The sequence below is a fragment of the Diorhabda sublineata genome, chromosome 3, assembly GCF_026230105.1.
Source record: "Diorhabda sublineata isolate icDioSubl1.1 chromosome 3, icDioSubl1.1, whole genome shotgun sequence".
NCBI classification, from domain to species: Eukaryota; Metazoa; Arthropoda; class Insecta; order Coleoptera; family Chrysomelidae; genus Diorhabda; species Diorhabda sublineata.
Window position 1 is genome coordinate 15,208,289 of NC_079476.1, and position 17,237 is coordinate 15,225,525.

The window sequence follows — 17,237 nt, forward strand, 5'->3', positions numbered from 1 at the left end:
CTTTACAAAGAAATATCGATATTGATAATAGCTTGATGGACATAAAATTTGCTTGATATAAAATACTTTTATGAATATAAATTGAGCAATTTTCCTTTTGACGATAATATCTGGCTTCAAATTTGGCAACTAATTTATCTTAATTATTAATGAACCGTCGGTATGTTCTAGATTTCATTCCATTTTCATTGTATTACGAATTAATTTTCTCTTTATAAAAGAAATATTGCTAGAAACGAGTGAATTTATTAGAAAACATGAAAGATCCATACGTTCAAGACTTTTTCGTTGATAATCGCTAGATACTCAAAATTTCTGGTTTGTGGAGACAAGAAAACGCAAACAATATTATACAATCTTTACATACGGAATACGTTATTACAAGTTTTTTATTTGTATACATATATGTTTTTTATGTTCACAGAATTTTTGATTATATTTTATGTCTATGGGAACCAGCACGAATTGATTAAAAATATTAGTTTTGCTTTGACCCATTGCATGGGACCAGTAAAGGTAAGTAATTTACCTTTTCATTTCAATTTATTCCTCGGAAATAGATGAAGATTTCCATCCTCAGTACTACATTAATTAAGTGACCAAAAGTGCTGATTTATAACTATCATTCCTTTCGAAACAAGAAATAAATGGATGATTAATATGGTGAAACGCTTCTATCGCCTTTTATTAGCTTTTTACTATTTTCAACCCTCCTACCTTTCACTTTCCACTTTATTTAGAATGCTTATAGCTCTTGTTACAAACAACAAAAAGTCAGATAAGGATAGATAATTTATCCTGATTTTATCGTCAATGAAGACCCTTTATCATCGTCCTCAGTTCATGAAAATTCAAATACAGGAAGCTGTTAAAGACAGAAAATAAATCTGAGCCCCATATTTCTATTTCGTACAGCAATACAAAAACGGTATTTCAACGGCTGTAGCGCGTAGAAAATTCTAAATTACTCGCATTGTTCGTCACTTAAATGATGCGAACGGAAAACGATTGGAAAACGGTTAAAGAAGTCTGTGGAAACAAGATCAACAATGGATAAACTAAAATCCAGGTGACCAAGGTCCTCTAGAACAATTGAAAACGTAGTCAGTTTTACTCAGTTTGTTCGTGACGAGACTGGTTTGTCTATTCGGAAGCGAGATATCGCTCTAAACGTGCATAGAATACAAAATTCATTTGATGCAATAATTGAACCCTTAGGATAGTGGTCAGAAGCTTGACTTCGTAAAGCAGATGATTGAACGGGGCTGTCCATTGTTTACAATCTTGCTTTTCGGATAAAGCTCATCTCAAAAGAAACGTCAACAATCAGAATCGGCGCTACTGGGGTACAACCAATATAAAACATAAACAGCAGAAATCCCTATATTTACCAAAGCGACCGTAAGTGCTGCGATGTTAGCGTGAGGAATTATAAGCCCTTAATTTTTTTGAATATGAAAGGGATGCACAGTTACAGTAAATTCAAAGAGTTATTTGCAGATGTTTGACGACTTCTTTTTGTCTGAACTGCAAAACTTATAACCAAAGAACATGGTTTTAGCAGAACGGACCAATCTAACGCAGGTACAATATATCCCATCCACGAGTTTGTGAAATTTTTCCTGGCAAATTGATTTTCAGGAGGGGTGACATAAGTAGGCCTCCACGTGGACCCAGTATAACACTTATGGACTTTTTCTTGTGGGGTTGTGTCAAATCTAAAGTTTACGCTGTTAAGCGATTTCCCTGGCGCAAAAACAAAATGGCTGTCACCAAGGAGATCACCTGCTGAACCGTCAGGTAATTTTAATGCTCGATTAAATGAATATTGTAAATCCAACGATTTTTTTAAGGGTAAACTTCCTCTTGAGACATCTTCTACGACTTTGGAACAGAAATTAGATCAAATTCAGTACCGCATATCTCGTAATTTTTCCCAAAAATTAAAAATATGGTAAAAGGAAAACGCTTTGACGTCTTTGCAAACATGAGGAAGAAAGAAAAGAAGCTTTTCAAAAATAATGAAGTAATGGATTCAACTCGAGAATAAGTGCATAGCTAACCAAAGGCGGTACTTTGAATAAGATTAATTCGAATATAGATTTTTCAACGCATTTTTAACTGTGATCTATCATATTTTTTATTATTGTTTGACGATAGTAGGCGATTAAAAGAAATAAAAACCGATGAAACTATTGTTTTATAAATTTAAACATGAAACTTTTACAGAATATTATTCACACATTTCAGTCTACTAAAAGTAGTGCACAATTTGATTTTGATATACTATATGATTTGACAAAAAGTTCTTCCGGGGCAACTTACAGTATCTGTCCTTGGATAGATTTCTTGAATGCCCTCTTAACTGCTGATTTGTATTCACATGGAAAATGTCCAAATCGCAAGTGTAGATATGTGTAAGAATTTTATAGGTTTCTATCAATTCTCCTCTAAAGCGAGGTTCTGAGAGTGGGTAGTCCAAATATTCTTAGGCGTTCTTCATAGCATAAATCTGTTAGCGAAGGAGATATTTTAGTAACCGTTCGCTGAACTCGTTCTAAAAGCTCAATATCCTTCACAAAATATGGATTCCACACGGAATGTGCAAATTCAAGTTTTGGTCTTATATACGTTTTGTACAAAAGTCTTATCATCTCAACTCAGTGATCTTTAAAAGCTTTTTGTACCATATAAGTGAATGAATTGGCTTTCTTGACAATTTGGTTAATATGTACATCCCATTTCAGGTTTTCGGTCACCATAACTCCAAGATCACATTGCTGATTAACTGTAATAATCTCCACACCATTTAGTATATAAGCTCTTCTGGGATTGTTTGAACCAATGTGTAGGACACTACATTTTGTTTCATTGAGCTTCATTTTCCAGGTGTTTGTCCATTCCTCTACTGTGTGCAAGTCGTCTTGGAGTAACTGCCGTTCAGAAGCAGACTTAGCAAAAATCTTTGTATCATCAACAAAAAATGATTTATTTCTTTTAATGTTCACAGCAAGAGAAGGGGACCAAGAACAGACCTTTGAGGTACTCCAGTAGGAACCTCGTGCTTAATTCACAAAGTGCCATTCGCTTTCACTTGGAACTTCCTAAGCTGGAGAAAGGATAAAATTAGGGCCAAAAGATTCACTCTTATTCCAAGATGCTCTAGTGTGTGTAACAATAATCTGAGGGACTTTCCAAAGTCCAGGTATATGACATCCGTAGTTTCTGCATTATCATTAGCTGTGGTCCACTGACCTAGACATTCCAATTGACTGTTGTGGAACGACGATATTATTATGTAAACTACAGATTTTAGATGATGGAATAACTATAGACAATGGCAAAATATTCATTTAGAATTGAGTTGAAAAATAAGACATCACATTGATAATAGATATATATTTATATTACAATTCAATTGATACTTATATAATTTTTCTATATTTTTTTAACACCATAAATATCAGTTCTTCTTTGATTAAAAATGGGTATGTTTGCTCTAGCTTCATCACATTCTGAAAAGTCAATATCGGCATAAACTATATCTTCGTCTTCTTTTGCTTGAACAAGAACTTTACCCCATGGATTTGTTACTTGGGAGTAACCGTAAGCACGGAATCCTTTTTCGTTACGAGATGGGCTTATGCCACATACGAAAAGTTGATTATCTACTGCTCTAGCTTTTTGCAGCAGTTCAAAGTGAAGAGGGCCAGTTGTCGTTGTGAATGCAGCTGAAATTTATAGTGATATTTCATGGAACATCCACAGTTGTTTAGTTATTTATTTAAGAAACTCATTATAGAGATTTTAGTTACTGTTAACAGAATTCCTGTTGAAGGAATTAATCTCTAATACAAACTAAAATATCAGGTAATAAGTATGCAATTACATGCAACTCAATTGTGAATTATATATAAAAATTATTTTATATAGTTTGCTTAGTTATATGTTATATAATAATAATAATAATATATATATATATATATATATATATATATATAAGACAGGTGCTTGATAGCAAATTATTTTGTTGAAAATGCAAACTATATAAGTGTGAAATCACGTGGAAAAAAACACATGAATGTAAAATTTTTGATGGTTAGAAGTTGAATGTAAAATTCTTCATAACAGGAATCTCTTGCACTTGGTGAGTAATTAAATCCTGTTTAAATGGATACCATTATATGAGAGTATGCTAGATGAAATATCAAAAGCTGGCAAACCAACCTCCAATGCATCTAATGAAAAATGGTCAACACATCGATCAGGTAGAATTATAGACATATATCAGAATCACAGTAAACGTAAAATGGGACCAAATTTCGTTAAATTCTGAGGGGTCAGATTTATACCCTGTGTTGAATTCATATGGAATGGTGCACCAAACTGGACAGTCTTTGCAAGGGACTGGAAAAAGTGGTATTTGAATCTAGAGATAGTCGAAGCCCTCCTGTAAGGCTGTAGCACTAGTGATGATAAAGAAGTATAGTACCTAAATATTGTATTCCTTACCAGGATAAACTAATAACTTGCATCCTTCCAACCTATATATTTTGGCCAATTCCTCAAACCTCAAATCATAACAGATACCGAGTCCCACTTTGATATCATCAATATTGAATGTAGTAAATTAATTTCCTGGACTCAAAATATTTAATTCCTTGAAAGTAAATTTTCCAGGTATATCAATATCAAATAAATGCATTTTTCTATATTTTGCTATCAAATTTCCTTCAGGATTCCAAACAGTGCAAGTGTTATAATATTTGCTGTTTTCTATTTCGAGAAATGTACCCCCAATAAGGTAAATTGAATTTTCTTTAGCAACTTTTGATAACATATCACATGTAGATCCTTTTGGTATACCCTCGGCATATTGCTTGAAGAAATTTGTTCTATAAGAAGAGTTGAAATATACTGGAAGAGATACAAGACCAGCTCCAGATTCTTTGGCTTTAGCTATGTGTTTTGAGGCATTTTCTAGATTTTTTACAAGTTCTGTTCCTACTTGCATTTGGATTAAAGCTGCTCGTATTTGTTTCATTTTTCCCAGTATATTGATATAAATTCAAACCTCTAAAAACAATTTTAAACTTGATAAATATATAGTATTAATATACATATATTTTTGTTATTATAAACTCTCAGAAATTTCTCAACAATTAAAAAACATCTCATGTATATATCCAAGTATTGATGCACCCTCCCTTTTATAATATTCATAGTACTACTCAACCCTGTAAATTTCATACACCCCCTCAACAGGACACTACTCTCACAATGCTTTGCTTTATTTAATAGTGCTCCAATATTTTTATTCCTTACTGGGTTTCCTCTTGACTGATACTTTTGGTTAATTGATTTATCAACAAAAATTATTTGATTCCAAAATTTCAAGTCATTGATTCTACTAAGCAAATTATTTATTAAAAAAATACAATTGTATTGTTTTATTTCCCAATATATTTCCCCCTAAGTAGACAATTTCTTGGCACTTTTTCTTTCTTTCCAATCACTTTATGAATATCACAATTTAAGTCAACCGATACTTTAAGTTCTTATCAACATATAAAATAATTCACGCAAAGTTTGTTTTCAAGAATAAATGATAAACCACTGAGAGAAACATTTTTTTTACTAATACTTTTATATAACCACTGAGAGAAACATTTTTTTGACTAATACTTTTATATAACCACCGAGAGAAACTTTTTTTTTATTAATACTTTTATGTAATATTAAAAATAGCAACCATACTTGATAAATACGTAAACACCACTCTATTGGTAGTCTTTTATTTCAATTAAAGTAAATTTTATATAAAAATATCCTTATTATTCTATAAATATTTTTTTAAGCATAGGAAGATTACCTTAACAAAACCTTCACCTTCCATCAAGTGTTATGTTCTTTTTCCTCACCTCTCGCACTATAATTGTACACTTAATACTTAGTACCTACCGTGTTTGTTGTGTGTTACAGCTCGATGTCATATCATAGAATTTATTGTATTGTATTGAGTGCTTAACAATTGTGAATAGGCGTATAACCTAAAACATGTGAAACTGTCACTGATATTTATAAATTTGTTTATGCTAATATAATAACAAAGCAGTGATATTGAAAGTTTAAAATGAAAGAATAAAATTAGTTCTGTACCGATTTGGGATATGAGATCCATATGCAAAGAATGATATTCAACCCAGTGTTGCTAAATTTCAAAAATATGTTGAAAAGGGCCTTTTCAGTTTATAGTTCTAACTACGTTAAACATAGCTTAAATAACAAATTGAAAGTAAGAGAGTGGCAAACTCATGAATACGGAGACTTAAAAAATGTTCAGCTGGACGAAGTTCGTATACCAGTAATTAGAAAACCTACAGATATTTTGGTACAGGTTAATAGTGCTTCTGTCAATCCAATTGATATACTGATGTTGGTGAGAAAATATAAAATAACGGCAATCAATTTCCATGAATCTAATTTTGAATGGTTGTTTCATTTGTTAGGAGGATATGGTAAAACTCTAATGCAGGTTCCCAGGAAATGGGAATTAGAATTGCCTTTGATTGTTGGAAGAGATTTTTATGGTACAATTATTGGAAAAGGACAAAGTGTATGTAATGATTACAAGGTTGGCGATGAAGTTTATGGCTCTGTCCCCTTATATAATTCAGGAACTTGACGGCTTGTCCGAACTCCGCTCCGCGTCGTTCGGGACAACTGCAGTCGCGTGCGGGAAAGTATCACTTTCCGCACTTGTTAGAAAAATAACTATTTCTTCATATATTTCGAGGGCTGCTACTTAAGTTCTCAAATAGACAAGAGAAATAATAACAAATATCAATAATTGAATATGGCTCTATTATTTTTCAAAATATTCTCCATTAAGATCAATACGCTTTTGTATGCATTTGAACCAATTGTCGAAGCATTTTTCCCATTCAGATTGAGGTACTTGTGATTTGAACGCACCAACCGTTTCTTCGGGTGTAGAAAAACGTTGACTTAACAATTTATATTCGATCTGTGGGAATGAGAAGAGACCGTTGGGTGCCAAAAAGGACTGTATGGCAGATGATCCATCTATTCGATGTTTTGACTGTTAAAAACCGTATTTGTTTGAACTGATGTGCGAGAGCTCGCATTGTCTTGGTCTTGTCTTCTCCGATTGGTTTTCCTGATTTTTTCAAATACTTTTGTAAAAAAATGCTAGTGTACCATTCAGAATTGACCGTTCTACGTTGGTCTAAGGGAACTTTGACGACATGTAAATTTATTCCAAAAAAACATGCGACTATGTTGAGAATTGATCAATTGACAGCTGACCCGAACCCAACCCAACCTTGACCCTATCCAACTTCATACTATACTTTTGTTTTATATAGAGTCAAAGTTGGTAATTATGTATTCTAATGTATTCTGATTTTATTAAATTAGTAGACCTTTTGACAGTTTCATGTAATAGTGACACGAGCGAAAAGAAAGGCGAAAGAAAAACGTGCTCCGAAATTGTTATTCCGTTATTATTGTTATTTGAACGCACTTTTGAAATCCTGTTCAATAAATCGAACATTGATCAAGATTGGACTCAATTTATTTGCAACTACAAACCCAAAACCCACTGTAAATGAAACAACAGACTATTTGCTTCGAAATGCTTCTTGTTCTAAAAACTTTCTAAATCCAACGCGAAGAAATCTTTCTAACAGCCAAATGTTGTATGTCACATGACGATCTTGAAATATCAGTTTACGTAAAGCATCGATGTTTTCTGATACAACAGCCGTTTTTGGACGACCTTAAAGAAATTCATCTTGTAGCGAAGTGCGACCACAATTGAATTAGGAAAACCAGCAACACGAGTTGATCAGCATACTACTGTTGGTTTAATCCACGTCGAAAATGTTCGCGATTTAAATCCATTTTTTAAAAAGATGGATCTTTCGTATATGTAAACAACTCAAATAGCATTCGTATGACAACACGTTCTGAGTACGTTGACCATTAAAAATGTTAAACGTTGTGATAGCAATGTCAGATTTGACATATTCACATTAGCGTTGCCATATATCAAAATTTAAGTAGCATCTCTCGTACATCAACCTGGTTTTTAGGTACGAAAATTATCATTTTAATTTATCGAAGCTCCACTGCTATCAACTTACTCTCAAGTAAGTTGATAGCAAGCACGAGGTGTGATAAAAAAGTATGGTGAATGAATTTTAACAGTAGACAATAGTTATGCTGCATCTATTTCAACTAATATGTCTCCCTCAAGAGTTAACATAATCAGTGACAAATTTGAAGCCGTTCCAGATTTATGTCTGCTACTATACCTGCTTTAGTGAGATATTGTTTACAGTGAATAAAATATTTTAACTTTTTCAAAGTCGAAATTGACGAAATCAAGGTGGAGAACTCGTCTTCAAATAGATAAGTTTATTGATCAAATCCGTTACTTACCAGTGCTATTTTGAGTCTTTCTATCAGTTCACTCTTCCCACCGGACGTTTCCAGCTCACGATTCTCCAGTTCGGCTTTCAGTTCCGTCAAACACAAAATCGATGATAGAGATGCCAAGCCAATCAGACAATCAGCTCGCAGACTTCCAAGAGCAAAGAGAGAGGAAATTGAAAGAATAATTCGAGAAGTGGAAGTAATAGAACCATCTACTAGTCCATGGGTGTCTCCAGTAGTGCTTGTGAAGAAAAAGGATGGGAAAACCAAATTCTGTGTGGACTATCACCAGTTGAACACTGTCTCTTACGTTCTAAATTTATTTACACACTATACATTACACTAACTTATAATAATTCACTTAGAAATATCACTCAAATAATTTCTGCGATTACTTTTACTACTTCGTTATTTTCGCTACGACTATTTATTTAAAGCTAAACTAAGTGCGTTTCCCGAAATAATTTATATATCTAAATAAAATTTTACAAAGTTCTAGATCAAAAAGAAATAAATATAATTTCCTAGAAATTATTTAATAGAAATACTATAAATAAACCGCCTTCTATAAATTATAAGAAACAGAAAAAGGCACAGCACGAAATCGTCGATTTTAAAATTCCATTGTAGCTGGACAAGGCCAGCCTAAGGAACTATTTCGTAAGCTTGTTCATAACAATATGAAAGAGGTTACAATTTGTAGTATAGTGCAAACGTAGTAACAGATAGATTGTGAATGATTAGGTTAGATTTAGAACCATGTGACTTTTACCGAATGTAACTAAATACTAAATAATAAAAGGGAATAGCTTCGACACATTTGTATACTATAAAGAGATGGAAGCTATTCCGAAATATACCTATGATTAGTGCATGTCTAGTCAAGATCTGTTTTTTGAATGAGATTAATTTGACTTTTATTTACCTTTTCATTTTGTGTTTAACAAAATAATTCCACCACATCTTTTATGTGTTTATTTCAATTAAGTTTTTCTGTTTCAGATCATGAAAGTGTCTTACTCATTCTTCACTTTTATTAAAAACACAGAATAAACTGAATTTGTATATTTTAGTTTACTTAATTATTAACTTTTGTTGGGCACTTCAATTTTCAATATATTACAAGTCATCTATCTCTCTGGTCCTTTTTTTTTTCAAATTAAATTTTAGTTACATTTATTCAAACTCCCACAAAGTGTGTGTGATAAATTAAGATGTTTATCAGTTTATCGATACATTATTTCAATTACATTTGAAGAGTTGGAAGAAAAATTAGATGACAGTCTAGGATTTCGAGAAAACAAAAACTTAAGGCTAGAAATGCATGACTTGGTCAAATTAGTCCTAAAAATAGAGGCGCCCTCGCGTAAATTCCTAGCAAGCTGAAAATACAGAGGCACTCTCATGGAATCCTGAAAATTCTCCATTGACCCAATGTGTAAAAAATTATTTTATTAAAGGGCAAAGCTGCAAAAATCGCTTTTAAGATTTTTTGGACGAGCGGTAAGTTTCACGATAAAAGTAAAATCCTTCTATTTCCATTACATTTCATATTTTAAGTTTATTATAATTTGGAAGAGAATTTATTTCAGTAATTAGGGTGGGCTACATCTCGTAACGATTTTTTATTCGTTGATATAAGGTTGCGCCAATTCAGGACAAAGATATTTCAGGTAAATGAAAAGATAATCCGAGTACATAATAAAACTCGTGACAGATTCATTAAGGATATTACCTGGAACTCAGTACCTAATTCACTTGGAAAATCCTTTTTAAAATTAGCTAGGTACTAAACAATAATATAATAATGTAAACTTGCAATTGGTTAGGATAGGTAATGCTAGTCAAATAAAATAACAGAAACTAATGTGAAACTAATCTCTTATAGATACAAAATGTGATAATTTTTATTGTTTTTTATGTGTTTTGTTATGTATTTAGAATGTAAAACTCTTACTGAAATACACTGTAAATATATATCTTATTTTTCATTTCATTATTAAAATCCCGTGCTGCTAATAATCTTCCGTCAGAGTTGCCTAATCTTCATGACTACCACTATTAGGGACATTATAACAGAAGTTAAAATTTTGTGGAAGGTATTGAAATCACAAATAGGCACAGGCCCAGTAATTCCTAGAACTTAATATATCGAACTACGAGTAATAAAACTAGGTATAATTTGAACATAACACGTTTTCAAAAAAAAATTGTAGAGATATTAATAAAATTATAATAAACGTGTTCAATGGCATTTATTTTCAATATTCATAGACTCATAATGTGTCTATGTAAAAAAGTAAAACTTGAAGTGATATAAAAAATTAAGAACAAATTTAGATTCTTTTCAGAATAGTCTATAAAAATTAGGTATTGAGGTGAAAAAGTTTGAAAATATCATTATTTTGTTAGTCTTTTTTAACAAGAAACTCGTTATGTATGACTTACGAGATCTGGCTATTAAATGACGAGACTGGTTACGAAAAAGGGTTTTATCATAAAAATTATTCTACATTCGAATGCTCCCCTTCGATTTACCCCCCTCCCTTATTCCACAAATCGGGCCATTTTTTCCGAAATAGTTCTCGCAGTGCTGCCAAAACTGACAAATAGTAAGTCTGGTTGACAGTTTGACCCTCTGGAACCCAAAAACACGCGCACGAGATAGAGAATTCTCCCATAGGCCTTTTGCAACAATTTATAGTGCTCAGTCGGAGATTTTTTCAATTAAATGATAAATTTGAGATTGATACGCTGCTCCTGTTTTTTGTCACACATGGTTTTCGTCACAAGAAAAAAATACGTTCGTTTCAAACCGCTACTGCACAAATACTATAATAGTGACTGAAACGTGTTTTGGGACGTCCATAGATAAGATATCTAGATACCCAACGCACTACTCGTTTTTTATCCCACCCGTCTAGGACGCCCTCTAGACGCGCTGTCTTGTTATTTAATAGCCAGACCCCGTACAATACAAAGAAATATCGATATTTATAATAGCTTGATTGACATAAAATTTGCTTGATATAAAATACTTTTATGAATATAAAGTGAGCAATTTTCCGTTTGAAGATGATATCTGGCTTCAAATTTGGCAACTAATTTATCTTAATTATTAATGAATCGTCAGTATGTTCTAGATTTCATTCCATTTTCATTGTATTACGAATTAATTTTCTCTTTATGAAAGAAATATTGCTAGAAATGAGTGAATTTATTAGAAAACATGAAAGATCCAAGACTTTTTCGTAGATAATCGCTGGATACTCAAAATTTCTGGTTTGTGGAGACAAGAAAACGAAAACAATATTATACAATCTTTATATACGGCATACGTTATTACAAGTTTTTTATTTGTATATATGTTTTTTATGTTCACAGAATTTTTGAATATATTTTATGTCTATGGGAACCAGCACGAATTGAGTAAAATATTAGTTTTGCTTTGACCCATTTCATGGGAACAGTAAAGGTAAGTAATTTACCTTTTCATTTCAATTTATTCCTCGGAAATAGATGAAGATTTCCATCCTCAGTACTACATTAATTAAGTGATCAAAAGTGCTGTCTATAGAATAATTTATCAAGTTTATTATTTATCAAAAATGTGTTGTTCACCTGATCAGATATAAAACTATCAATTCTTTCGAAACAAGAAATAAGAGGGTAATTAATATGGTGAAACGCTTCTAACGCCTTTTATTAGCTATTTACTATTTTCAACCCTCCTACCTTTCACTTTCCACTTTATTTAGAATGCTTATAGCTCTTGTTACAAACAACAAAAAGTCAGATAAGGATAGATAATTTATCCTGATTTTATCGTCAATGAAGACTCTTTATCATCGTCCTCAGTTCATGAAAATTCAAATACAGGAAGCTGTTAAAGACAGAAAATAAATCTGAACCCCATATTTCTATTTCGTACAGCAATACAAAAACGGTAATTCAACGGCTGTAGCGCGTAGAAAATTCTAAATTACCCGCATTGTTCGTCACTTAAATGATGCGCCAGGAAAACGATTGGAAAACGGTTAAAGAAGTCTGTGGAAACCAGATCAACAATGGATAAACTAAAATCCAGGTGTCCAAGGTCTTCTAGAACAATTGAAAACGTAGTCATTTTTACTCAGTTTATTCGTGACGAGACTGATTTGTCTATTCGGAAGCCAGCTATCGCTCTAAACGTGCATAATTCATTTGATGCAATAATTGAACCCTTAGGATAGTGGTCATAAGCTTGACTTCGTAAAGCAGATGATTGAACGCGCCGTCCATTGTTTACAAAAATCTTGCTTTTCGGATAAAGCTCATCTCAATGGAAACGTCAACAATCAGAATAGGCGCTACTGGAGTGCAACCAATATAAAACATAAACAGCAGAAATCCCTATATTTACCAAAGCGACCGTAAGGGCTGCGATGTCAGCGTGAGGAATTATAAGCCCTTAATTTTTCTGAATATGAAAGGGATGCACAGTTACAGTAAATTCAGAGAGTTATTTGCAGATGTTAGACGACTTCTTTGTGTCTGAACTGCAAAACTTATAACCAAAGAACATGGTTTTAGCAGAACTGACCAATCTAACGCAGGTACAATATATCCCATCCACGAGGGTAAACTTCCTCTTGAGACATCTTCTACGACTTTGGAACAGAAAATAGATCAAATTCAGTACCGCATATCTTGTAATTTTTCCCAAAAATAATGAGTTAATGGATTCAACTCGAGAATAAGTGCATAGCTAGCCAAAGACGGTACTTTGAATAAGATTAATTGGAATACAGATTTTTCAACACATTTTTAACTGTGATATATCATATTTTTTATTATTGTTTGACGATAGTAGGCGATTAAAAGTAATAAAAACCGATGAAATTATTGGTTTATAAATTTAAACATGAAACTTTTACAGAATATCATTCACACATTTCAGTCTACTAAAAGTAGTGTACAATTTGATTTTTTGTAGCTGAGTTTCCAGCATCAATTCTTTTCTTGAAAATGTTTGTATTGCAGCAGTCACTGTCTTCTCTTCTAATGCATTCCACATATATACTATATGATTTGACAAAAAGTTCTTCCGGAGCAACTTGCAGTTTCTGCCCTTAGATAGTTTTCTTGAATGCCCTCTTAACTGCTGATTTGTATTCACATGGAAAATGTCCAAATCGCAAGTGTAGATATGTGTAAGAATTTTATAGGTTTCTATCAAGTCTCCTCTAAAGCGACGTTCTCTGAGAGTGGTTAGGCCAAATATTCTTAGGCGTTCTTCATAGCATAAATCTCTCAGCAAAGGAGATATTTTAGTAACCGTTCGCTGAACTCGTTCTAAAAGCTCAATATCCTTCACAAAATATGGATTCCACACGGAATGCACAAATTCAAGCTTTGGTCTTATATACGTTTTGTACAGAAGTCTTATCATCTCAACTCAGTGATCTTTAAAAGCTTTTTGTACCATATAACTGAATGAATTGGCTTTCTTGACAATTTGGTTAAAATGTACATCCCATTTCAGGTTTTCGTTCACTATAACTCCAAGATCACATTGCTGATTAACTGTAATAATCTCCACACCATTTAGTATATAAGCTTTTCTGGGATTGTTTGAACCAATTTGTAGGACACTACATTTTGTTTCATTGAGCTTCATTTTGCAGGTATTTGTCCATTCCTCTATTGTGTGTAAGTTGTCTTGGAGTAACTGCCGTTCAGAAGCAGACTTAGCAAAAATCTTTGTATCATAAACAAAAAATGATTTATTTCTTTTAATATTCACAGTAAGATCACTAATTTAGATCACAAAGAGAAGGGGACCAAGAACAGACCTTTGAGGTACTCCAATAAGAACCTCGTGCTTAGATGACAAAGTACCATTCGCTTTCACTTGGAACTGCCTAAGCTGGAGAAAGGATGAAATTAGGGCCAAAAGATTCCCTCTTATTCCAAGATGCTCTAGTTTGTGTAACAATAATCTATGAGGGACTTTTCAAAGTTTAGGTATATGACATCTGTAGCTTCTGCATTATCATAAGCTGTGGTCCAGATTTTAGATGGTGGAATAACTATAGACAATGGCAAAATATTCATTTAGAATTAAGTTGGAAAATAAGACATCACATTGATAATAGATATGTATTTATATTACAATTGAATTGATACTTATATAATTTTTCTATATTTTTTTAACATCATAAATATCAGTTCTTCTTTGATTAAAAATGGGTATGTTTGCTCTAACTTCATCACATTCTGAAAAGTCAATATCGGCATAAACTATATCTTCGTCTTCTTTCGCTTGAACAAGAACTTTACCCCATGGATTTGTTACTTGGGAGTAACCGTAAGCACGGAATCCTTTTTCGTTACGAGATGGGCTTATGCCACATACAAAAAGTTGATTATCTACCGCTCTTGCTTTTTGGAGCAGTTCAAAGTGAAGAGGGCCAGTTGTCGTTGTGAATGCAGCTGAAATTTATAGTGATATTTCAAGGAACATCCACAGTTGTTTAGTTATTTATTTATGGAACTCATTAGAGATTTACTGTTAACAGAATTCCTGTTGAAGGAATTAATCTCCAATACAAACTAAAATATCAGGTAATAAGTATGCAATTACATACAACTCAATTGCAAATTATATATAAAAATTATCAGTTTGCTTAGTTATATGTTATATAATATATATATATATATATATATATATATATATATATATATATATATATATATATATATATATATATATATATATAAGACAGGTGCTTGTTCTAACATCAAATCATATTTAAAATCGATTCCATTTTTATTTTGTTCCTTAACTCATAATTTGGTTATGTTAGATTAGGTAATTAGGTAAGGGGTTGGTTCCAATATCAAATCGATTTTAAATAAGATTTGACCTTACAACATGCAACAGTCTCATCCACCACTTCTAGTAAGGTCATCAAAAAAAATCATTCAAGAAATTTTTGTTAGTTAGAAGTTGAATATAAAATTCTTCATGACAGGAATCTCTTGCACTTGATGAGTACTTAAATCCTGTTTAAATGGATTATTGCTGAGACCATTAGATAAGAGTATGCTACATGAAATATCAAAAGCTGGCAAACCAACCTCCAGTGCATCTAATGATAAAGGGTCAACACATAGATCAGGTAGAATTATAGACATATATCAGAATCACAATAAATGAAAAATGGGACCAAATTTCGTTAAATTCTGAGGGGTCAGATTTATACCCTGTGTCGAATTCATATGGAATGGTGCACCAAACTGGACAGTCCTTGTAAGGGACAGGAAAGAGTGGCATTTGAGTCTAAAGATAGTCGAAGCCCTCCTATAAGGCTGTAGCACTAGTGATGATAAAAAAAGTATAGTACCTAAATATTGTATACCTTACCAGGATAAACTAATAACTTGCATCCTTCCAACCTATATATTTTGGCCAATTCCTCAAACCTCAAATCATAACAGATACCGAGTCCCACTTTGATATCATCAATATTGAATGTAGTAAATTCATTTCCTGGACTCAAAATATCTGATTCCTTGAATGTAACTTTTCCAGGTATATCAATATCAAATAAATGCATTTTTCTATATTTTGCTATCAAATTTCCTTCAGGATTCCAAACAGTGCAAGTGTTATAATATTTGCCGTTTTCTATTTCGGGAAATGTACCCCCAATAAGGTAAATTGAATTTTCTTTAGCAGCTTTTGATAACATATCACATGTAGATCCTTTTGGTATACCCTCGGCATATTGCTTGAAGAAATTTGTTCCATATGGAGAGTTGAAACATTCTGGAAGAGATACAAGACCAGCTCCAGATTCTTTGGCTTTAGCTATGTGTTTTGAGGCATTTTCTAGATTTTTTACAAGTTCTGTTCCTACTTTCATTTGGATTAAAGCTGCTCGTATTTGTTTCATTTTTCCCAGTATATTGATATAAATTCAAACCTCTAAAAACAATTTTAAACTTGATAAATATATAGTATTAATATATGTACATAAATTTTTGTTATTATAAACTCTCAGAAATTTCTCAACAATTAAAAAACATCTCATGTATATATCCAAGTATTGATGCACCCTCCCTTTTATAATATTCATAGTACTACTCAACCCTGTAAATTTCATACACCCCCTCAACAGGACACTACTCCCACAATGCTTTGCTTTATTTAATAGTGCTCCAATATTTTTATTCCTTACTGGGTTTCCTCTTGACTGATACTTTTGGTTAATTGATTTATCAACAAAAATTATTTGATTCCAAAATTTCAAGTCATTTATTCTACTACGCAAATTATTCATTAAAAAAATACAATTGTATTGTTTTATTTCCCAATATATTTCCCCCCAAGGAGACAATTTATTGGCACTTTTTCTTTCTTTCCAATCACTTTATGAATATCACAAATTAAGTCAACCGATACTTTAAGTTCTTATCAACATATAAAATAATTCACGCACAAGTTTGTTTTCAAGTGTAAATGATAAACCACTGAGAGAAACATTTTTTAGACTAATACTTTCATATAACCACTGAGAGAAACATTTTTTTTATTAATATTTTTATATAATAATAAAAATAACAATCATACTTGATAAATACGTAAACACCACTCTATTGGTAGTCTTTTATTTGAATTAAAGTAAATTTTACATAAAAATATTTTTAAAAACATAGGAAGATAACCTTAACAAAACCTTCACCTTCCATCAAGTGTTATGTTCTTTTTCTTCACCTCTCGCACTATAATT

The 17,237-nt window shown here is 32.2% G+C and overlaps 1 protein-coding gene and 1 pseudogene across 2 annotated transcripts; both read right to left on the reverse strand.

The window, feature by feature from the left end:
- Nucleotides 1–3,438: 3,438 nt before the first annotated feature.
- LOC130441672 (omega-amidase NIT2-like) lies at nucleotides 3,439–5,050 on the reverse strand (annotated as a pseudogene).
- Nucleotides 5,051–14,587: 9,537 nt separating this feature from the next.
- Nucleotides 14,588–17,237, reverse strand: LOC130442013 (omega-amidase NIT2-like). 2 transcript variants are annotated; one of them, XM_056775963.1, is made up of 3 exons: nucleotides 17,078–17,237; nucleotides 15,869–16,432; nucleotides 14,588–14,934 (listed from the first exon to the last, which is right to left on the reverse strand). In XM_056775963.1, the coding sequence occupies exons 2-3, from the start codon at nucleotides 16,398–16,400 to the stop codon at nucleotides 14,642–14,644; spliced, it is 825 nt and encodes a 274-aa protein (XP_056631941.1). In that variant the 5' UTR covers nucleotides 16,401–16,432; nucleotides 17,078–17,237; the 3' UTR covers nucleotides 14,588–14,641. The 2 variants fall into 2 exon arrangements, with proteins under 2 accessions (XP_056631941.1, XP_056631942.1); XM_056775964.1 differs by lacking the exon at nucleotides 17,078–17,237 and adding an exon at nucleotides 16,686–17,019.